The following is a 23,637-nucleotide window of genomic DNA, read 5'->3' on the forward strand; positions in this document are numbered from 1 at the left end:
TTAAACAGGTCGCAGCCAAGGAAAGCAAGGCTGTGTGGCCACCTCAGCAGACTGCATGGTTAAAAGGATTTGCCATTGATTTCTTGGTTACAGTGGAAATATTTGGACAAAAGGCCACTATCAATGCGAATTACCACTGACAAGTGTGCACAAAACAAAGACTATGCTAAAATGTACAAAAAAGGAGAAGAAAATACCAAAAGATGACGAAGAACTTGAAAGTAATCAAGATATATAATCAAGATGGAAGAGGCTGAGAGGTGGTCTGTGATGTGATATTTTCATGCAGGAAAACATGCTGAACAATGGTACCATCGCACGTGGGATTTGACTCAAGAACAAGGACATCTTGACTCGCTCTCATGGCAACATATTGCTCAACAATTGCCTCATACTCCTTGGTAAATGTGGAGAAATAACGGTGAAGGCTCCAACAGGAAGGCAAAGAGAGAAGAGTGTGAGTGAAGCCAAAAGCCTTCGTTAAATTCGTGCGCAGACCGGCCTGTGCGGCAACGCCTTTTCATAGTTTGGGCGTAAGTGATATTTTCCCTTGACGACAAAGGGCACTGGACACAAAACGCGACGCAATTCTTCTCCTTGTTGTTATCATCGCACATGGCTGATGTTTCTCGGTGCCCAGGAAGAGATCACTTGCTGTTACACTTCCTGTGTCCCTTTGCGATGAGGACGTAAACATCGTTGTCTAGCTCACACAACCTATCCTCAATTTCGGCCACCTCGAATAAACAACAACAACAACAACAACAACAGGACCGAGGAAGGAGAAATCACATGTCGTCTGAAATCCTCCAATCACAGCCATGATTTGGACTCTTGGTTTTTGCGCGCCCTCTTAAAAAGATCAGTGGTATGCAACGTATCGTCATAGGAACCGTGTTCAAGGGGGCGTGATGACGCGAGTATTGGTGGGTGCCACTGCGTGCTAGTTCACGCACGGCGACTGTACAGTTGGGCGACCCATGCCTTCTAAGGTGGCCCTCCCGCTCAGGCCCCCCTGAGTCCTCTTCGGTTCTGCTTCCCCCCCTGATCCCCCGACTACTCTGGTTTATCGCATTGTCCTGCGTACTACAGTGAGGGTCTTAGTGCGCCCCAACAATTAATCCCCTGCCCCCTCCCTTGTCCGTTCCATTTGGGAACCGAACATATTTGGTTTCATTTCGCTTGTTTCGAATATTTTAATTAATTAATTAAGGCGCGCCACCACCAAAGGGCGCCCACCAACACATTTGCCGCCCTATGCGATCGCCTAGGTCGCCTACGCCGATCGCCGGCCCTGTCCCCACATCGATGCGTCACGCTCCCTCGATTCTCCACCCCTAGCCAACCCTATAAGCATCCATCGGTACGATTTGGCGGATTCTTCACAAAAAAAAAGAAACAGAGATAGATAGTGGGGAATAACCATGGGGTCAGGGGGAGGCCCGGTCCCACTAATGGGAACACATGTCTGCTGGCTGCTCCCTCGCCAAACACACGGTCTCAGGCGGAGGAGGAGGACCGTGGACACGAGGCCCACCAGGAGAGTCCTGCGCAGAGTACAACCGTATCCTGTCAACACACATCGAGAGTATGCACTCTGTTGTTCAACTTTGTGTCTAGCTCGTGTTTTTGCATGTAAATGCATCTTCGCGGACCTAATCATCGGGCTATCAAGTGTGTGTGTGTGTGTGTGTGGGGTGGGGGAATTACTCAGAGACTTTTCCAACGGTCGATTGGATCGGGTAAAAAGGCCCCCGTAGAAAAACAAATGCTTTTTCCTAACAAACATCTGCTGCTTCAGAAAGCCGGCTACTACTGTGCATGAGAACCAAAATGAGGCGAACTTGTGAATAAAATCAAAGTGACAACAAGTCGATGGGAGCATGTGACAAATCCCCCATTTCCCCCTCTCCACATGGAATGCATTACAATTCTGCTTTCCTATGCCAGAATGCTATGTTCTTTTTGGGTTTGTTTTTTCATTAAGCATTTTAAACACAACCACAGGAGTTTATGAGCAGGACGTTTTTTGACTCTGTTCAATAGTTGACACATGATATAGAAGGCAGAAAGGCTGGAAAATAAATATATATATAAGAAATACACATGAACAAAGTCAGTTTGATAGTCACATTGTTAGTCTTGTACATAGAAATGTATACATTTGTACAGCCTTGTTAGATTTTTTGCAGCTGAGGTTCAATTCCATTGCTAGGCCTGCCACCATACTAGAGCCCAAACAGTCAAACATGTTCCTCCTCACGCCGGGTTTGGCGGTTCAAAAGTACACCCTGGGGCTCTCGGGTTACCCAAGGGCTACTCCATTTTGGATCCATCTCAGCGATATGGATCCGAAATGGAGTGCGGCTCATGGATGCTTCCATGTGACCTGGCCCACTACTTCAGCCAATAGGATTGACAGGAGACAAAAACAGCGTAAATGGAGGGGTGGGGGGTGGAATGGAAGAGGAAATGAATATCTTAGAGTAACACATGGTGTGAAAAAGAGAGAGAGAGAGAGAGAGAAAAAAGACATGTATCGTTTGCTGACCTCCTCATTCCTCCCCTCCCTCCCTCTCTCTCTCTCACCCCCCAACGCTCCAAGGCAATGTAAATATGCAAGAAATGAGAGCGATAGAGAGAGCGAGAAAGAGAGAATTACAAATGAGAATAAATACATTTTATACAATACAAACACGTTTGGGGGATAAACCACAAGATAAATATGGGTTCGCTGAAAGCCTTCCAGTAAAGTAATAGACCATATCCAATATTGTGTTTAGAAGGTCAAAATGCTTGACTAACAAATAAACTTTTTAAAGTTCAAATGTCATTTGAGTATTTTTCATGTTTTTCTTTGATAAAGAGCGATACCTTTATGATCCAGATGATGTAGGCAAGCAGGTAGGCAGGCAGGTGGTTAAGCAGCAGTCAGGCAAGTAAGCATTAAACCAGGCAAGTAAGCAGCAGGGAGCAGGCAATATAAATCCAGGCCAACAAGAGTTTAGATCCCCAAAAAACAAGCCACCAGAACCACATGTGGGGAACCCTTTTGTTGTTTCCTATTGTCCTTCAAAATAAGAGTCCATAAACTTCTTTCAGGCAATGCCAGAGTCCTATTGTTTCCTAACAGTACTTTATTTTGAAAATATTGTAGGAAGAAGTGTGACTATATAATATGGTTCCTATAGTAAAAAAAAAAAATTTGGAAGAAATCTGATTTAATCTAAATCAAGTAAACTTAAACCATTCACTGTCTTGGCTCAATATCAAGGATTTCACAAGACAAGTTTATTATAGGCTCCTATATATGGATTTAAAGTAAGAATCACATCATAACATGTGTGCAGAAGAGACAGACAATTCCAAATTACCTTAAACAGCACTTCACAGACGTGTGTGTGTCTGTGTGTTCATGAGTGTGTTTGTGCTTGTCCATGTATCAACACTTTGTGTGAATCCCATCCACACATAAAGATCCAGAAGTAAAGTGAGACTCAAGCCCATGGGGGACAGAGGTGCGTGTGAGTGTGTGTGTTTCTGTGTGAGTGTGTGTGTGTGTGTGTGTGTGTGTGTGTGTGTGTGTGTGTGTGTGTGTGTGTGTGTGTGTGTGTGTGTGTGTCTGTGTGTGCTATCTGGTTTCACCTCAGACACAGTGTGGGCTGAGGGGCTGAGCAGCGATCCCCTCACTCTCTGCAGGGGGCCTTTGTTTGCTCTCAGTCTGCCCCCACAGGGATAATGAAGGTCCAATTATCTCGTACCACTGACCTGATAATTGCTGTGTGGGGGGACTCCCACGATAATTCACTTCATCCACCACTGGCTACCAGTACAGTACAGAACAGCGCTTCAGTCAAAGGAAGGGACACTATTATATCAGCGCAGCAAAGTCAATTAAAGACATACCTCCATGCACTCAATTCATATTAAACAACCTTTCTTTTTTTACCAAAAGTCATCCCTGAGGAATGTGTTTCGTGTTGTGTGTCTGACCTCGAATATTTGGCACGTGTCAGTCTTTGAGAAACGTGAGACAATCTTGGATACTTCCAGGTTTAACGAGCCGGGATGCAACAGCATCAGCAATCAATACACAATACCAATGATGGACCTACGGAGACAGAGACACGTGAGAGATGGACAGACAGACATGAGGATACACAGACGGTCAGGCCAGATGATGGTATATAATCCTTTCCTTATTCCGCTGAGCAGGCATCACAGCTGCACCCCCCCCCCCTTCCTCATCCTGAAGCGAGGTCTCGTCTCTCAACGCCGCCTGGGCGTGCGTTCCCTAGACCGCCGTCTCAGAGGAAAGGCTTGGACGGGAAACGCTCGGACCAGTGCGTCACCAATGCTACAGGATCATCTCTTCTTCTTCCCTTTGGCCTCGCACCCGCGTCGGGCAACGCTCCAGGGAGGTCGTACCAGCTGGCTGCACCTTTAGCAATGTAGCAGTGCGGTTGTGGCATCGTTGGTGGTTCCAGCACTTTGGTTGAGTTTAGTTAGCATACAATAAAACCGGCTCAGACAGGTTCAGACCGGATCGGACTGATTTTGAATCTGTGCCATGGAAAGAAATGTGCTAACAAATTAAATGTGCTAAGTGTTTTTTAAAGCATTTAAAGGACTTTTCCAAAGTTTGGACTAGAATGGGCGACTTTCTCTTGTAAGTTTTTTGACCAGGTGTATCTATCTTTAGCCTATTTTCCCGCCTTAAACATATTGTCGATGTGTAAATTATTCCATCTCAGGAGAATTCTCGTCATGGATCCACGTCATCTAATTCACAGGGTTTGAACAGTGTTCCACATTACAATAAAAAAATTAAATAAATGTGCCCCCTCCTAATGTAAATGAGCTTGACTTTTAGACGAATGGCTATTTATAAATGTGTTGATGACACAAACGAACCCTAGACGTGGTTTCCAGTACTAACAGAAAGATGACGCCATGTTTAACCTACGGCGATGCTATTTTTAGGTTGTCCTGAAACACGCCAGTATCGCAACCCTTTCCTCGCTCTTTCATTGGACGAGACCCCTACATCGTACGTTTAATGCGTCCTTTCTTTTTGTGGGTGTCCCGACTCTACCTTGATGCTAATGAATGAGTAAGATTCCATGCAGGCATCCACACTCTCACTCTTTCCCCAGTGATGCAGTTGCCCCCACACCTATTTATCCAATAGCTCCACTGGCTTAGCATTTTGTTGTTTTTATCCCCTGGATTTTCGACTCACTCACTCACTCACTCACTCACTCACTCACTCACTCACTCACTCACTCACTCACTCACTCACTCACTCACTCACTCACTCACTCACTCACTCACTCACTCACTCACTCACTCACTCACTCACTCACTCACTCACTCACTCACTCACTCACTCACTCACTCACTCACTCACTCACTCACTCACTCACTCACTCACTCACTCACTCACTCACTCACTCACTCACTCACTCACTCACTCACTCACTCACTCACTCACTCACTCACTCACTCACTCACTCACTCACTCACTCACTCACTCACTCACTCACTCACTCACTCACTCACTCACTCACTCACTCACTCACTCACTCACTCACTCACTCACTCACTCACTCACTCACTCACTCACTCACTCACTCACTCACTCACTCACTCACTCACTCACTCACTCACTCACTCACTCACTCACTCACTCACTCACTCACTCACTCACTCACTCACTCACTCACTCACTCACTCACTCACTCACTCACTCACTCACTCACTCACTCACTCACTCACTCACTCACTCACTCACTCACTCACTCACTCACTCACTCACTCACTCACTCACTCACTCACTCACTCACTCACTCACTCACTCACTCACTCACTCACTCACTCACTCACTCACTCACTCACTCACTCACTCACTCACTCACTCACTCACTCACTCACTCACTCACTCACTCACTCACTCACTCACTCACTCACTCACTCACTCACTCACTCACTCACTCACTCACTCACTCACTCACTCACTCACTCACTCACTCACTCACTCACTCACTCACTCACTCACTCACTCACTCACTCACTCACTCACTCACTCACTCACTCACTCACTCACTCACTCACTCACTCACTCACTCACTCACTCACTCACTCACTCACTCACTCACTCACTCACTCACTCACTCACTCACTCACTCACTCACTCACTCACTCACTCACTCACTCACTCACTCACTCACTCACTCACTCACTCACTCACTCACTCACTCACTCACTCACTCACTCACTCACTCACTCACTCACTCACTCACTCACTCACTCACTCACTCACTCACTCACTCACTCACTCACTCACTCACTCACTCTCTCCAGTCGTTACTGAGAAATTATCAATGTCATGTTTATTAATCTATTACTTCTGAAAAGTCCTTCAGTGTTTCATTTGAAAGAGATGACGGGCAAATTGTCGACCAACCATCCAAAAAGGGGTAAAAACCAGGGAGATAACAGCAGAAAACATGGAGGACAGACACAGTCAGAAAATCCATTATCCTGCTGGTAGGACAAACACGGCAACAATCCTCCAGCACACCAAGAAACAACAAAAAAATAAATAATAATGTAAACTCGAAAGCCTTAATTCCTAATCCACCACCATAGTCGACCCTCCGTCCTCTGTTGTGAACACACGGTCCCCCTCCCCCCTCCCTCCTGGGCCAGGAGAGTCTCTGGCCGTGCTCACGCATCATAAATACAGTCATTTAGGTGTGTGGGCGTTGAGTGGTGCACAGTTCCTCGTAAAGGATCCCAGTGTAAGGGTTAATGTGTTGCAGTGGAGTTCACACGCACACCCCACCACGCTGGGTGCTTCCCCGGTTTGAGCGAGGTGCGAAGGGAAGGGCGGGTGCCGTAGCACAGGCTGTGCACCTTGTTATAATTACCTAACGCGTGTTCCTGCAATCAATTCTGTTAAACACACACACACACCCAAGAAATACACACAAACGGGCATACACTAGGCCTGCGAAAACACTGAAAACCACTACCCATTACACATTTACTTACACACACACACACCTGCACACACACACTAACACACGCCCACACACACACACACACACACACACACACACACACACACATATACACAAAGTGCACACACAGCCCAATGCCACCACGCATACACACACACTCACTATAATATTATATCTTTATATAATTTTTTCATCATTGGCAGCCCCTGCCAAGGGCCGAGGACCATGGCTAATGCTAAGACGGTTAGCGCTGGAAGAACCAAACAGGGCCGTAACACAGCACTCCCATCACCACCGGAGCACCGTGAAATCACCCGTCTCGTGGTGGAGCACAGGTTTCACTTTTCGGTGGCGCATGTGGTGGAACGGCCATGTCGAAACCGTGGGATACCGCCGTGCACGTGTGTGTAACAGAGCACAGTCCTGTGTGTGTGTGTGTGTGTGTGTGTGTGTGTGTGCGTGCGTGTGTTTGTTTGGTGGTTTTGTCTCAGGAGGAGAGCGAGGGATAGACAGCGAACAGAGCCAGTGAGCTAAGGGGAGGTGAGAGAGAGATTGTCCATATACATGTGTTTTGTCAATATTTGAGGGTGGGGGATTAGCATAGCAACAGGCTATGTTCTCCCCCAGCCCTGTGGTGGCGGCGGTTGGCGGTGTTGTTGTAAAGTCCAACCAGACCACGGCGCGCCAGGGATCATGGGGGTGGCGTGAATGGGGCTCTGTGTGTCCTGAAACAGTCGCCACCTTTGAGCCGCTTGACGAGGGACCCCACCCTAGTGGATCAGGGGCGACTTTTCCTGGGTGTGGAGGTGTGACCTCAGCGTGGCTCCACAGCTCCTGTTGGGTTCGAGTCATTACGCTAATCACCACTTCCTGTGTGTGTGTGTGTATGTGTGTGTGTGTGTCTGTGTGTCTGTGTGTGTGCCTCTGTGTGTGTTCCATGTGCACATGGGTAGGGTATGAAAGCACCAATGAGATCATGTTTGTCGTCAAAATGATTTAAGATCATGATTAGAGACGGAAAAAACAAAAAGAAGAAAACAGTGTTGCATTGTGTTGTATTTTCAGAGCGAGCGACTTAGGGATGGATTATTACCATCTGGGTTATTCCTGTTCTCTTACTCTCAAAAATAGCTTTGATTCAGATACATTTACTCTATCCTGGGCAGGATCCTCCGGCTTGATCAAGTCCAAAACACACACACACACACACGCACACAAAGTTGCACACACACACACACACACACACACACTCACACACACACAACCCCCCCCCCCCAAATTAACACTTTAAAGAGGGCTGTCATCACTTTCCCCCAGAGCAGGGCGCATCGCTTCTCATCTTTCCCGCATGGCTCATGGTCTTCTGGCAGCCATCATCTCGACGCTCTGAGACACAGACGCTCCAGACGTGGATGAAAGCATAGCACCAACAGACACACACAGGGGGAGAACGCTAGACCGCTACGACGCACAGCCATGGATGTGGGATGGTGCAAGTATCCGACTGGAGGCCGTCCAGTCTCCTGATCACAGAGCCGATGACATCCAGGTCTGGTTAGCGCTCTCTCTCTCTCTCCTCTCTCTCTCTCTCTCTCTCTCTCTCTCTCTCTCTCTCTCTCTCTCTCTCTCTCTCTCTCTCTCTCTCTCTCTCTCTCTCTCTCTCTCTCTCTCTCTCTCTCTCTCTCTCTCTCTCTCTCTCTCTCTCTCTCTCTCTCTCTCTCTCTCTCTCTCTCCTTCTATGTGCAGCTGTTTCCATGCAGCCTGAACACATTCTCCATGGTACATGCCATTATACCGAGTCGACACGGGAAAGACAAACGTATTCTTTAAGTGACTTTTCTTTGTATTACTCCATCTGCAATTTCCATATTACAAGTCGTATTTCCTAGAGCCTGAGTTTTAACAGTTGTCGGTCAAGGCCCAGCAGCGCTGCATTGGAAACGTGGCCAACTCCATCTTCTTAATGGGGTTAAGTAGCAACAATTCGCCGATGTATCAACAACAAATTTGGGCTTTTCGTTGGCATGAAACACTAACCGTGTGGGGGATACGTTGTAGTGTTGCGATGGCGCTGCCGGAGGAAATACTAATCCTTCAACGAACATACCCACTCGGTGACAGTGACAACAACCTGCTGTTTGCTGAAAACAAGAACCTCTACTGTTGACACGGTACATGTGCCCGGTCCTGGCCAGATGGGGGGATAGAGAAAGAGAGAGAGAGAGAGAGAGAGAGAGAGAGAGAGAGAGAGAACGAATGAATGAAAGTAAGAATGACCACACAGAGAAAAAATGAAAACGAAAGGAAGAACAAAAGAAAGAAAGAAAATCTGTTGCGTGTCAGCCTGACGTGCCTCTTACCCCGTCCACATCCGCGGTTGTCACAGGGCCACGAGAACACTCAGCGTATTCGGTCCTTACCAGAACCGTATGATCCTCTCTGGCTAATAACAGCGTTATCGCAAGCCGGTTAATGACAACAAAGACAACAACAGCAAAGGGGGGGGGGGGGGAGATACACTGTGACACACAGGGGAAGAGGAGCCACCCAACAGCACAGGTTTCAACTGATCTATCTACTTTCACATCTACTTTCACTCCTCTTTTTCGTAATCTCCATCTTCCTCTCATGGTCGTGATAAATGGCAGTCTCTCTCTCTCTCTCTCTCTCTCTCTCTCTCTCTCTCTCTCTCTCTCTCTCTCTCTCTCTCTCTCTCTCTCTCTCTCTCTCTCTCTCTCTCTCTCTCTCTCTCTCTCTCTCTCTCTCTCTCTCTCTCTCTCTCTCTCTCTCTCTCTCTCTCTCTCTCTCTCTCTCTCTCTCTCTCTCTCTCTCTCTCTCTCTCTCTCTCTCTCTCTCCTGTTATGTGTGTCTTCCCCTTTGTGTCTGCAGAGACGGCCTGGGTGGGTATTATGTCTAGGTCAGATTGGAATCTGGCCCGGTCATTACCCGGCGTTGGGAGGGTGCTTTCAGCACCTCTGCTCTAAAGGGGAAAGCAGGAAGCACATTAGCAAGCACACACACACACACACACACACACACACACGCACACACATATGCCCACGGGAATCCTCTGATACATTAACATGCACGCGCACATAAAGGTGTAAGCATAACAACTCTCTCTCATGTGCTGTTTGAAAACAATGTGTTTTTCCTTTTGTAGAATATAACTTGTAAAATATGGGTTTATATGTAGTTACTCGATACCTGCTCGTAGCTTTTAGCGGTTAATGTCTTTGGTTGTACTGATGTTGGCATTTTACTACAAGCGTACACACGTACACTTGTAGCTCATGTTCAACTTCTTCTTTCGTCCTTCTATGTTTGAATACCATTTAAAATGTCAAAATTATATACTGTCTTTCTGTCCCATAAACTTTCTTTCTCTCCCATTTCTCCACCATAAAAGTATATGACGTTACGCGGGAAAGCATGTTCCATACACAAAGATAAAGAGAGACAAACACACACACACACACACACACACACAAACAGACACACCAATGTGCACACACAGTGCACACAAGGGTCAATAATTGAAGGTCATCAATTGGTGCCGTCAGGTGCCTACAGGCTCCCAGTATATCTGCAGTGCATCGAGCCAAGCAGGTGGACAAGAAGAGATTTCCAGACCGCACCAGAGGAATGTTAAATGCCCCACAGTTTGGCTGAAATGCTGTGGAACGAACATGCGAACGCACATTATCGCAAGTCTCTCGCCTACTTCACACAGTAAATCCGCGATAGCCTTGATATAAAACAGAACAGCTGCATATAGACTCGGGTTGAAATGAAATGAAATGAAATGAAGAATAAAATCGAAATGTCAGCTTCCATTATGCCCAAGTCATGTGTTTTCCACATTAACAATGCCCGGTACGGTTCTCCAGGATTCCAGACGGTTCTTGACTCGTTTTCCATGTGGCATATTGAGGTGTTTAATACTGCAACAGAAACCCGACCGACTGAAAATGTCTGGTCCGCATAACAGAGCATCCATCGCAGCCACACTTAACACTTGAAGAGCGCCTAAGAAACCAAACCTTTTATCGCTCTAAATCGCCTGAAGGATTTCTTGTGAATAATGACCTAAGATGACAAACTCTCGTCTGGGGTTGGAGAGACTATCCACAGGCCTTAATGAACAATCATACCATCATTCTCTTAAACTCCTTTTCCCTGGGTTAGAGACGTGACGAACACTCCACATTCCACATCACTTACCGCTACAGAGAGTAAGGCCCAATCCCATTTTTACCCCTTACCCCTTCCCCTTCCCCCTCTCCCTTGTTTTGAAGGGGTAAGGGGAAGGGGTAAGGGGTAGAAATGGGATTGGGCCTAATACTCTACTCATATCCTACTCTGGGTATATTCTACGAAAATTACCAAGCACTAAACCCGCTCCATGCTTGGCATCAGGGAGATCCTGTCCTACGCAGCTGCCGTGCAGCTTCCAGCTAGTGCTTGGTTTGGTGGGGGTGGGGGAGGTTAGGCCCGTGCTGGTGGGGGGGGACCAGTAGGGGGAAACCTGGTTTGATTTTACTCCTGGGCAAACCAGGTCTCCTGCATTCCTAGCCTTTTACTGGGCATTAGCATATTCATTACCGCCCCCGAGATTGATATAAACGTATGCTTCTATATGTGCGCTCATGGTAAGTTGAAGCTGCCGTCCGAAAGGTGAGGCTCGCGTGGGCAAAACTTGCACGGAATTAAACATGACACTGTTTTTTGTTTCTCTCCTTTGCTTCAATTTCTTTCTCCCCAGTACACGTTCTCCTTGGACCGTAGTTAGGCGAATCGCTCCGAGCTGGAAAGTTCTGCCAGAGTTACATAAACGCATAAACACTGGAGCTGTAGAGAGAGAGAGGTCAGGAACGAGTGAGGAAAAGACGGAGAGAGAGAGAGAGAGAGAGAAATAGAAGATGAAGATGAACAGGAAAGCTGACACCAAAATGGGCTGGGTTTTGATGAGAAGGGTTAAAGGTGCATGCGAGCCTTGCTATATTCAGATATCTCTGTAAAAAATATAGAAATGGGGCATTAAAAGCAGGGAAAGGCCGGTTCGTGCACTCCTCCCCTCTCAAAAGGCTGGAATAAAAGGCAGCAAGACAAAAGCAAAATAGAAAAACTACCAAATAAAAACCAAGGCATTCAACAGCTCGGGCCAATGAGGTTGTCAGGCCACAAATGAATGGAATCCATCAGTTTACTGTTGCTGTTGCCATGGAAACCCGACCCAGCATTTGTCCGGACACGGGTTCACAAGACGCCGGCACGTTGTCCTGGGTTAACATGGATGCTTGGTATACCCTGGTGATTCAAAAAGTGCGGGGAACATTTTGTGTATAACAATCGACTGAGTCAGGACTGTGGTTCTTTTATTTGAGGGTTGATTAATGTGCGCGCGTGTTGTGTGTGTGTGCGTTGCCCTGCGTCGGTGTGTGTTTTCAGTTTCCCCCGGAACATTTCACCATTTGTTCCTGCAGCCCTCCGAAGACTCCATCATAACCGCTAGGTGTTTGAAAGTTCTCACGTTCTGTTTAGTTAGCGGTAAATAGTGAGCGGACCGGGACGGCCGTGAGTTATCACATTCAGACCCAGGCACTCAACACATTTTGTGGAAGTGGGTGATGATTCATATTCCAAATGGCTTGCAGATGGGAGACGAGCAGAGGGGCCTCAGTGGTGGGTGTTGTGGAGATCTGGCACACCTGAACACTGAATCAGCTCCAAACTCTCCGGTTAAATAACCACATGGAAACGCCATTAGCCATAAATTGTGTGTAAATAGGAGTTTAAGACATAAACAGCATGATGTGCAAATGCATTGCCAGTCTGTATCTACATCATAACGGGTTATCCGGTATACAACCATGTAGATATGACCCGTGGATTACATCTCCCAGCACTAATTCACCACCAGTATTTGGAGGGGCATACTGTGAGGAACTCCTTAATGAATTCTTCACATATTCATTCACAGTCATTCTTCCTACTATGCTGTACATCTTTGACAAGCACCATGCCCCACTACCACCACCACCACCACCAAAGTCATCAATCCGTTTTTCTTTCGACTATACAACCCCCCAGACCATGTCAAGACCCCTGAGGACATGGATGGAGCCTGGGCCACAGCCCAACAAGAGGAAGCCTCACCTTCCTTTGATGGACCTCCAGCACAGTCCCAAGCTATCTGTCAAACTATCAGCCCCAGTAAAACATGAAACTCATCAGGGACGTCATGGATAACACGATGCACCTCGCTCAAGGACGTCTACAGGAATACAACGGGATCAAGTTGAACAACGGGGATCGAACATAGTGCCTTTTGCCAGGGATTAAAACACTGTAGCCCTATCCTAGCCCAACCAATACACAAAATGAAACTTTCCAAATGGATGACCCGAGAGGAGGAGTTTGAGGTAGAAGAGGTGAAGGCCTCACAGACAGCGAGTAGGCATAAACCTTCAGACCACTGTAGCGGCGAGCCAGTCCTCTATTGGGTTCTTCTTAAATTAGCCACATGGAAGTGCTTAGTCTGTCGATTGCCGCACATATTCCCAAGGCCCACCAGAAATGTACCCAACCCTGTTCGCCGTGGGCTGTCCATATAATAGTTTGAATCTTTTTGAAGAGCGCCTCAAAACCTTCTGTGCTTACATGTGTCAATCCATCTTCTGGTTTATTTTCTGGGAGGGATAACTAGCTCATAGCATGTCTCTCATACAAGGAATCGTTAGCATTTCTACCATCTATCCCTCCTCGTTAGTATCCTCGTGAGATCATCCTTAATATAAATCAAACCAATCAGAAAGCGACGTGAAGCTGTTGCTCTCTTCAATGTGAACCTGGGTGGTCCGGGTGGTCTCACGAGGCACCCTCCTCGTCAGTACCTTAGAAAATAATCAAAACACACCTACATATTTTGGGAATGATGCAAAGTCTGGGAAAGACAGCATGGGTTTGGCCGTCCTCACCACATTGCCATACAGATGCAGAAAGTACAGCGCATCAGACAATGCATTCCTCATATTGTTGACACCAGGCTGTGTGTGTGTGTGTGCGGTTACAAGTCCAGTAGAATTCCTTAGGTGCACGTGGTGAAGTCACACATGATTTCACACAATCCATCACATTCATTAGAAGTCCATTTGGATCACGGGCCCGCCCTAAAGCCTTTCTTAAGCACCCCCAAAGAACATATAGATATGTGTGGGTGTCATTTTGACAAGCATTCCCATTAGAGGGGAGGGGGAGCTTTATGCTGACAGCCACTGAAGGAGAATCCATTAACCACTCCTTATCCCATCAGTGTATGTGTGTGTGTGCTTGTCCAGATGAGTGCACATGCACGGAACATAGAGACTGAGGGTTTACAGTAGGTTAAGGCTCTCTGCCTAACATCTCTAACATCCATCCTGCAATTATGAAGCACGAAGACTGCATGCTGTCATTGGCCGTCTAATGTGGAGCCAGAGCAGTGCGTCGATGCTGATGTTGCCGGGCTGGCGGTGGACTTTGGTATAATCTGTAAAATGTCTGGTTCCTCCATATTTAAGAGAACTAGGACCACTTTGATTTATTAATCTTTTTTTTATCCTCCGAGGCTTCCCTCCAAAGAAGAAACGTTTGGTTTTGTATTATACGATTCATCTGCTCCCAACACTTTAAGTACATGCCTTCGGACATGATTGTGTAACGGGATGTGAAACTTTGGGAACGCAATGTGCACAGCTCCCTCTGGTGGTCGTGTGTGGTACACGATTAGAATCATAAGAATGAATGCAGTCATCGACCAATAATGATGACATGCATTTGTATTCACAGACTCTTTACTTTATTCAGTTAGGATCCCATTTCAGATAACTGACTACAGATAAGATTCTTTATCCAAGCCTTCCGTAGTGCTTACAGGCTTAGCTAGGAGTCTAATAAGTATCACAGCTTTGAAGATAACCTTTATATAGATTTATGGGTGCATGCATTAGTTTGTGTGTATGTGTGTATCTGCATGCGCACACACATGTGTGTGAATAGCAAGCTTTGTGAGGCTGATTGAGGAGGTTAAGCTCTGGGCCTCACCTCGAATGAAGGGTTGTGTTCTGGGACTTCTGGATGACGCAAGGCCATTCACAGGTGTTACTGCCAGGACTGGCCGTTATCACCTTCAACATCCAGCAAGCCTCCATTCACCATAGAGCCACTCACGACAGAGGCTTTGGGTCTGTTTTTTGTTGTTTCAGACTTAAAAAAAAACTGATGTGGTACTCACAGGGAAAATCACTCCCACAATGCACTGAGGCTAAAACTTCAACTACGTGATGCATGTACAAGCGCTGGTGTGGTGTGCGAGTGCATTCAGGATGTGAGACCCATTAACATGCTCCAGGTTTCCTCCCCCATGCAGTTAAGGCTCCCCTCCCTCTCGCAAAACAGAGCACCTCAGAGATTGTACCGTTAGATATGTCCCGCTTTATTACACAACATATCCAACTCCATAAGTTAACATGCCAACAAGTCTCGCAGCAGCCTCTGGTATGATTAAAAAGACAAAAACTAAAGAAAACTGAAAAACAAACAAATGCATGAGAAGATTAAGATAATTTACAACCTTACAGGAAAAAAAGAAACTTTTTTTTACATGATGGTGACATGGCTGGACTGAGGACCTGACAGCTCTATGTGATGCACGTTTTTCTTATGTCTTCACCAAAGACAAAACAAACAGCTCAAAACCACTGAGGGAATAGACTATCCCTGAAGAACAGATTAAGCCGTTTTACATAAATGTTGTAATAGTAAAAAAAAAAAAAAATTGGGCAACCAGTCTTTACCCCTCTGGTGAAACTGCAACCGTGCTTTCTGTTTTTAATAAAGAACATAAGGAAAAAAGGAGAAAAATAAGTTTGGGTTAATCGTTTCTGACAGGACAGGTAACCGCCGACGTTGGAAAGCACCAAACCTGAGTCCTGGAATAATAAGAGGTGGGGCCATGTCCCGGTTCCTGTGTCCATCCAATGGTTGATCTCACCATTTCAATGTCTCCATCCTGTGTCCAGCGAGACAGAGTGAGGTGAAGGACCCCTCCCCCAGCCCCTCACACTATTTCACCTCCTCCTCAGAGTCACTCGTCCCCAGCCGGCAGGTTCTCCTCGATCCTCTTGATGAACTTCATCCGGATCTCCGTCACGTTGTCGCCCCTCAGAGTGTCTTGTGCGAAACGCACGTCTACCGCCATCTGCACCTGAGGCCCCGGGAGACAGTCGACGCATTAGGGGACACACGCGGACGCATTAGGGGACACACACTGACGCATTAGGGGACACACACGGACGCATTAGGGGACACACACGGACGCATTAGGGGACACACACTGACGCATTAGGGGACACACTGACGCATTAGGGGACACACTGACACATTAGGGGACACACTGACGCATTAGGGGACACACTGACGCATTAGGGGACACACACGGACGCATTAGGGGACACACACGGACGCATTAGGGGACACACACTGACGCATTAGGGGACACACTGACGCATTAGGGGACACACTGACACATTAGGGGACACACTGACGCATTAGGGGACACACTGACGCATTAGGGGACACACACTGACGCATTAGGGGACACACACTGACGCATTAGGGGACACACACTGACGCATTAGGGGACACACACTGACGCATTAGGGGACACACACTGACGCATTAGGGGACACACACTGACGCATTAGGGGACACACACTGACGCATTAGGGGACACACACTGACGCATTAGGGGACACACACTGACGCATTAGGGGACACACACTGACGCATTAGGGGACGGGCATGGGGCATGTGCACTCAGGAAGGATGCAGGAGGCTACCGCTTTGCCCAACTAAGCCCAGTATTAAAATGCGTGTGCCTTTGATAATCTGGGTGCTCCAAGCATCTGCGACTTGCTTTAAGGATTAGAGTGTCTAACTAACCCGAAGCCTTACATAATGGACGTTCCATCGACATATTCATTTGTTCTTCAAAACTGAATTTAAATTTCAAGGGCTTATCCTTGAAAAGCACTGCCTTACTTTATAAATGCAGAATATATAAACCAAAGAAGTAGGGGCCAACGCTAGTGTGCAGACTTTATTTCCTTAAAGCTGCTATAGGTAAGATTCTCGAGTTGAAAGAAAGACAGCAGATGATAGCAAAATAATGCAACAAATAAAACAACCTAAACAATTCCCCTCAATCTCTTCGTTCGGCCATCATTGCCAACTGTTGCATTTCACGGTCTTATATCTTAATTGGCTCATGCGGAGGCAGGCAGAAAACGAAAATAGATATTCGTGCAGCGCATTTCTGTCACGAATGAAAGAAAAGACGGCTATGGCCTTTTCAACAAACCTCACTCCAATAACGGCTCTGACATCGTACCCACAGCACCTTTTAGCACGGAGAAAGGCCATGACGGAACAGAGTCTGGCGTGAACCGCCTGCGTGGGGAACAACACGACCCACTCACCATCTCCAGGGCTCCACGGAGGACGCCACACAGCAGGTTGGAATAGATGAGGACGTTGTGGTTGTCGGGCAGCTCCACAAAGTCCACCAGCGGGTTGCTCTCCAGGACGAGGGAGAACTCATCCCCCGCCGGGCTCCAGTTGGTCACGCTGGGGGTGACGCCCAGGTACATCTTGAAGGCCACCTGCCGAGCGAGTGGTGGGATCGCGGCATAGACGAGACAGGGAGCGTTATACATGGTGCAATAAATATATAATTGCCAAGCCGTAGGCAGGGAGGTGTGTTGTTGAACAACAATAAAAGTGGAGCCTGGCTTCGACGGAGACCGAAGAGGATATTTGGTTAGCGTTGGGATTAAATACGCATCCCAGGTTGAACGTATGCATTTTATGTATTCATCGGGAAGAGCAAGCAAAGGTTGAACAAACAATTCACATTCTTCTCTGTTTTGGCACCGCAGTGGTGGAACGAGCTCCCTGCTGATGTCCGGACCGCAGTCGCTCACCAGCTCCGCAAAAGATTCAAGCCTCATTTGTTCACCCACAGTATGAGTTTGTCTAGAGAGTCTGCATTACCTCCCCCCCTTACCCCTCACCACATCCCTCTCACTTACTTATTGTATGTTGTACATCTTTGCACTTAAAAATAGTAATTAGCATTGTGTAGCATCTTATCCTAGCTAACGTTGTTGTTTGGGTTATCCTAACAATTGTGAGTGGTTGGCCCTATGAACATCTTTACTGTACCGACAACGATATATTGTTCTTTCTCTTTTTTCCGACAAATTTACTTATTGTAAGTCACTTTGGATAAAAGCATCTGCTAAATGCCTTAAATGTTTATATTAAAACATCCCAAAAACACACCCATGATTACATTATTTAATTTGTATATGGTCTGTGCAAAAGGCATTTGCTATGCTCGCCAACCTATGAGACCGTGTTTTGTACATATGAATAAACCATACTACACATATATCATCACATGGGGATGATTAGTCCCACTGCCGGGGTCCATTAGGAGGGGAAACCACCACATTAAGCGATCAATGATTAATGACATAGTCCAATAAGTACACTGTGAAACCATGTCACTCAACACACAGCGCTGCTCCTGCTGTAAGCCTGGCTAGCTTTCCAAGCTCCAGCTAAGTCATCTCCCCCTCTCCCCCTCTCCCACTCTCTCTCCCTCTCTCTCCCCTCGTTCTAGTCCATCTGTCTGTTTTCATCTCACTTCCTCTCTCACCTCTTGGGAGACGTCCACAGTCACGCTCTGATTGGCTTGGAATCTAGCCGTTACCTTAGCGATGACATCGGCTGTTTCTCGGAAATCCTGACACCTGCCAACGCTGGAGCGGGCCAGGAAGTCCTCGATCAGACGGACGCCAATGTTGTAACCCCTGGGAGAGAGACGTGGAGAGAGAGCCACATAGACGGAGGGATTACTTTAGTTGATACATTTTTACAAGGAGAATTTCATATCATATGTTGTCTTTTTCGATTACTTAATTGGCTTTGGCAATGCAAGTTTTCCATGCCAATAAAGAATCTTGAATCTCGAGACACGGAGAGAACGTTAGAGATAGAGAAAGATGTTGGAAAGACTAGTGGAAACGAAAGAACCACTTTGTTCTCCGAGACAATTTCTTGGTCTTGCACTTGGTGAAACAAGAGGGTCACTCTGATAAGAAAGCTCTTCTAAAACATGTAGTGCGGCCTGGGTCCTAACCTGGATGGATGCTTGCAAGTGGGGAAAAAAACGTAACCCAGTGGACACTGTACACTTACTGCCTTGTGCCTTTCCATGACTTAGCCTCGAGGCGCGTCCAAACAGCAAAGAGAAAATGGCATCGGGAATCACAGGAGTACGAAGCATAAGGAAAAGCAGATTAAAACCTGCTGCTTTGTGATCATGATCATCCGTTGGATGTAGCCTTCCATAGCGCCCCTCAAGCATTATGTTTTCTTCCCTTCACTGGTAACGTGACGGCTCGGTGCAGGCTTCAACACCCACCTTGGGATATGATTAAAACTAGTTTGACCGCCACACCTCCATGCATCAACTCTTGTCCAGTTCATTCCCAGACATCATGTGGCAGACAGAGGGGCAGTTGAATGTGTCAGAGTAGCAGGAGGTTGCGAGATCCGTAACGAGATATCCCACAAACAAACAATCTGGTCATTATGTGGGTGATCGATGGATGGACTACAAATATGACGGATGAGGGGAGGTACAGTGCATTTCTGATCAACAAGTCGTGATGTTAATGTACTACTCACCAAAGCAACAGTTGCAGTTTTTTTTTTTTAACTGCATATGGATGTAGCTAGTAGTTGTTAACTTTGGTTATTTAGTGAGTGTGATTGAGTAGTTACAGAATATTACATGTTTTGGCCTGTGGTAGTTTTGTTATTACAATTGACCAACTGTCCTAGTAACTTACATCTTGTCCAGCTGTTTGTTGACTTCCTCGTCGTTCTCATAGTCCTTACACAGCTGGGTCACCAGAGCCCCGTAAGTGAGAGTGAACAGCTCAGAGTTCTGCCAAGCAAGTGACAGCAGGAAAGAAAGTATATGGACATACGTTTAACAACACATAATAACATTGGTATACGTTCTTCCAGCCAAAAATCAAATTAAAAAGACCTGACCGAGTGACATGTCCACCATGGTCTGAACTATTCATGAGGCCCGGGATCAACAATTCTACAGAATAATCCATCAATAATGCAGTAACGTAAGATAAATACGTTTTGTTCAGGGGGTAACGACTACAGGAGCGATAATTAAGCTACAACTCATACATTCACTCCAAACCACCCGGTTCTCATTCAACACCGCTCATCAAACATTTAAAAGGTGATGTTTTAAAAAGACGCCGTTTCCTTTAATCTCTCTACACAGACTGACCGATCCGTCACAACACAGATATTTGAATTAGTCTAACGTTAGATGGTTTGCTAACAGTAGCATAAGTCGCTAAACCGACCAGCTGGCGGGGAGAAGAGCAGCGGTGGCGGCGGGGGAGACACTCACCATCTTCTTGTTGTCTGTCGTTCGGTTGGACTGCCTAGACATTGTGTCTAACGTTACAGCGGACGGCTGGCTATGTATTAATCTTTTATTTATTTGTTTTCCACTGAGCCCGTGATTAAAACCTTGGAAGTAGTTTTCCGGTCAGCTGTCAAAGTGCTGCCCCGGAGCACGTGTGAGCGCCACCTGGTGTTCCGGAGGATGAACGGGTGACTGCATTACTCAGATTGACCAGGAGATGGCATGCTTTCTTCCGTCTTTTGTAAGCCGTGTAAATAGCGTGTGTTTGTAAACCAATGAGTTAAACATTTAGATTATTAGAAATTATAACGTGTAAACATATGTTATAACACGTTTAGATAATTACCATGAATGACCTTATCGGACAACATAATTATAATACTAATTGACTCTGTGTGTGTGTGTGTGTGTGTGTGTGTGTGTGTGTGTGTGTGTGTGTGTGTGTGTGTGTGTGTGTGTGTGTGCGTGCGTGCGTGCGTGCGTGTGTGTGTGTGTGTGTGTGTGTGTGTGTGTTTAGGTGTGTGTGTGTGTGTGTGTGTGTGTGTGTGTGTGTGTGTGTGTGTGTGTGTGTGTGTGTGTGTGTGTGTGTGTGTTCGTGCGAGCCTTAGTGTGTGTGTGTGTGTGTGTGTGTGTGTGTGTGTGTGTGTGTGTGTGTGTGTGTGTGTGTGTGTGTGTGTGTGTGTGTGCGTATGTGTGTGCGTGTGTGTGTGTGTGTGTGTGTGTGTGTGTGTGTGTGTGTGTGTGTGTGTGTGTGTGCGTGTGTGTCTGTGCGATGTGCGCGCGCTCACGCTAGTGTTTATGAGGCGCGTGTGTGACCGTGTAGGCTGTGTGTACGCATGTGCGCGCACGCTGGTGTGGCGGCCGCTGCCAGTAACAGCCAGGGGGAAGTAAGAGGAGGACAGTTGGAGGAAGAAGCCTCGCTAGAAATTAAAGGGATACAGATGCGCCCGTGAAAGTCGAGGAGCGATTATTGTTATTTTTTTTAAAGAAAATACACTAGTAGGCTATAACAACTCAAACAACGTGCATGCCGGGTCGTTTAAAAAGAAAATATCGCAGCGTAGTGACAATCCTGCTTTAATCGACCGAAAAGGACAAGGAACACAGCGCATCTGCTGCATTGTAGTCTACTTGTCTATTTGACATAAACCCTGGCGTAATACTATTAGACAATTTGCTAACAGCCTGCGAGGACAACGGGCTCTGGAGGTGTTGATAGAGTGCAATGATGACTGGCAAATCTGTGAAAGACATTGACAGATACCAGGCTGTCCTCAACTCACTATTAGCGCTCGAAGAGAATAAATTCTGCGCTGACTGCGAGTCGAAAGGTAGGTTTTCTACAAATGTTAATTTCCGTCCTCGATGGTTGATAGGCTGTGGTGGGAACTGTGCGTGTAGACTATGTGTGTGAATGGGAATCAACATCCCTTTACCCTTACACTAGAAAATGCGGCGTTGCACTCCTCGTTCGACCAATTACATAGTACTATGCAGAAAAAAACGTCATGTCCCACGAGGCGAGATGGAGTGACACCTGCACTGACTTTTGGTTGCCCCAACCAAACCCTTATGGACCCCCGAGGATAAACACACCAAATAGCTCACAACCATTATCGACATGTGTAGTGCAGGTCAGGACCCAAATAATAACGTACTATATGACTATTTATTAAAATGTGTGACTCAAGTATTTTTTTTTTAGAAAAACCTGGGAGTGATCAGCAATTGGCTGATTGGCTATGTTGTTGATGGCAAAACATAGGGAATGTTCCTGCAGCCCCTTTGTACGGTCTAAAATGTGAACATAACAAAAACATACAGGCTATTTGTATCTTCTTGTCAAGTGCTAATTACACAACCAGTTCCATAGGGAAGGCTAATAGGTGCCTTGCAATTGCCGCCTGGAATTTGCTACATATCAACACCTTACAAATGCTCCTATTAGGACATTGAGACCACTTTCATCAAGGTTATAGCAATACATGTTTTGTGTTATTGTGTATCCTTCACAGAGAGAACTCCAACCTGTCTGGGTGAAAGCTTTATATTTGGGCATTAGTGAATGGAACATATGTTTTCGCCTCTAGTCGTTCATATGTGGTAACATTCCACACCTAGAAAGAATGCTTTTAGCCCTATTTGCGGGCCATGCTGGGGTTTCTGTGTTTTGGTCGAACTGGCCACATTCTCAATGACCAACCAGGGCATATCAAGTTACAAGCTGTTTTGGCTAATGGTGAACTGAAAAAAGGTTTACGCCTATTTAGAAGTGATGCGGTTCACACAAATATTTAACAACAGATGACATGTGTTTGCATTACAAGGATACAAGGCATGTGTGTTGTACAGAGAGAAAGACAAACAGAAGTCAGACTCAACACAAAAATGAGCAGAAAGCAGGGTTTTCCGTCTTATGTACTAGGTTTGTTGACATGCAGTCAATGCTCTTCAGAAGTTAAATAATAACTATAGTGTCTTATTCAGAATAAGGTGTTTGCTTGCAATTGACCGTGGGCCTTATATGGGCATGTATTAAATTCAAAAGCAGCAACAGAGGATGTGAGGATTTAGTTCTGTCACATATGGACCAAGGGCACATTTCAAATTTAATATCCCAAATAAGGTGTTCCACATTGAAGTTGAGACTTTGAAAAGATAACCTTGTTCTGATTTAAATCTGCCATGTAATAACTTTCCAAATTCCCAAACAATTCCTATCATTCATATATGTCTGTTTATTAGTACCATGCATTAAACAATAATGCTATAGTTCCAGTGTCCAATCAATGTGCTTTGGCACAGCCTCCAGAAACCTCTGCCAGGCAAACAGGAAGTTACCATATATTCTGACCAGTCATGGAGAGATCTGACCTTACTCTATTTGCTTACGCAAACAATTCCAAGGTGATTCAAGGCAGCTTCTCTATCTCTCTCGCGCTCTCTCTCTCACTCTCGCTCTGTCTCTCTCTCTCACTCTCGCTCTGTCTCTCTGTCTCTCTCCCCTCTCTCTCTCTCTCTCTCTCTCTCTCTCTCTCT

The 23,637-nt window shown here is 46.3% G+C and overlaps 1 protein-coding gene across 1 annotated transcript; it reads right to left on the minus strand.

Annotated features, from left to right (window-relative positions):
* Positions 1 to 15,477: 15,477 nt before the first annotated feature.
* Positions 15,478 to 20,807, minus strand: trappc3 (trafficking protein particle complex subunit 3). Its single transcript, XM_060043280.1, has 5 exons — positions 20,581 to 20,807; positions 19,988 to 20,085; positions 18,844 to 18,943; positions 17,546 to 17,728; positions 15,478 to 16,272 (listed from the first exon to the last, which is right to left on the minus strand). Exons 1-5 carry the CDS (start codon positions 20,620 to 20,622, stop codon positions 16,153 to 16,155), a joined length of 543 nt encoding a protein of 180 aa, XP_059899263.1. The 5' UTR covers positions 20,623 to 20,807; the 3' UTR covers positions 15,478 to 16,152.
* Between the last annotated feature and the right edge of the window lie 2,830 nt (positions 20,808 to 23,637).

The sequence above is a fragment of the Gadus macrocephalus genome, chromosome 22 (assembly GCF_031168955.1).
Source record: "Gadus macrocephalus chromosome 22, ASM3116895v1".
NCBI lineage: Eukaryota > Metazoa > Chordata > Actinopteri > Gadiformes > Gadidae > Gadus > Gadus macrocephalus.

Bases quoted from the DNA above. Each gene is read 5' to 3' on its own strand.
- trappc3 (XM_060043280.1), bottom strand. From the start codon at position 20,622: ATGTCTAGGCAGTCCAACCGAACGACAGACAACAAGAAGATG. The intron at 18,944-19,987 runs GTAAGTTACTAG...TCTCTCTCCCAG, and splicing joins AACAAACAGCTGGACAAGAT to GGGTTACAACATTGGCGTCC. The intron at 16,273-17,545 runs GTGAGTGGGTCG...CCGGGGCCTCAG, and splicing joins TCCGTGGAGCCCTGGAGATG to GTGCAGATGGCGGTAGACGT.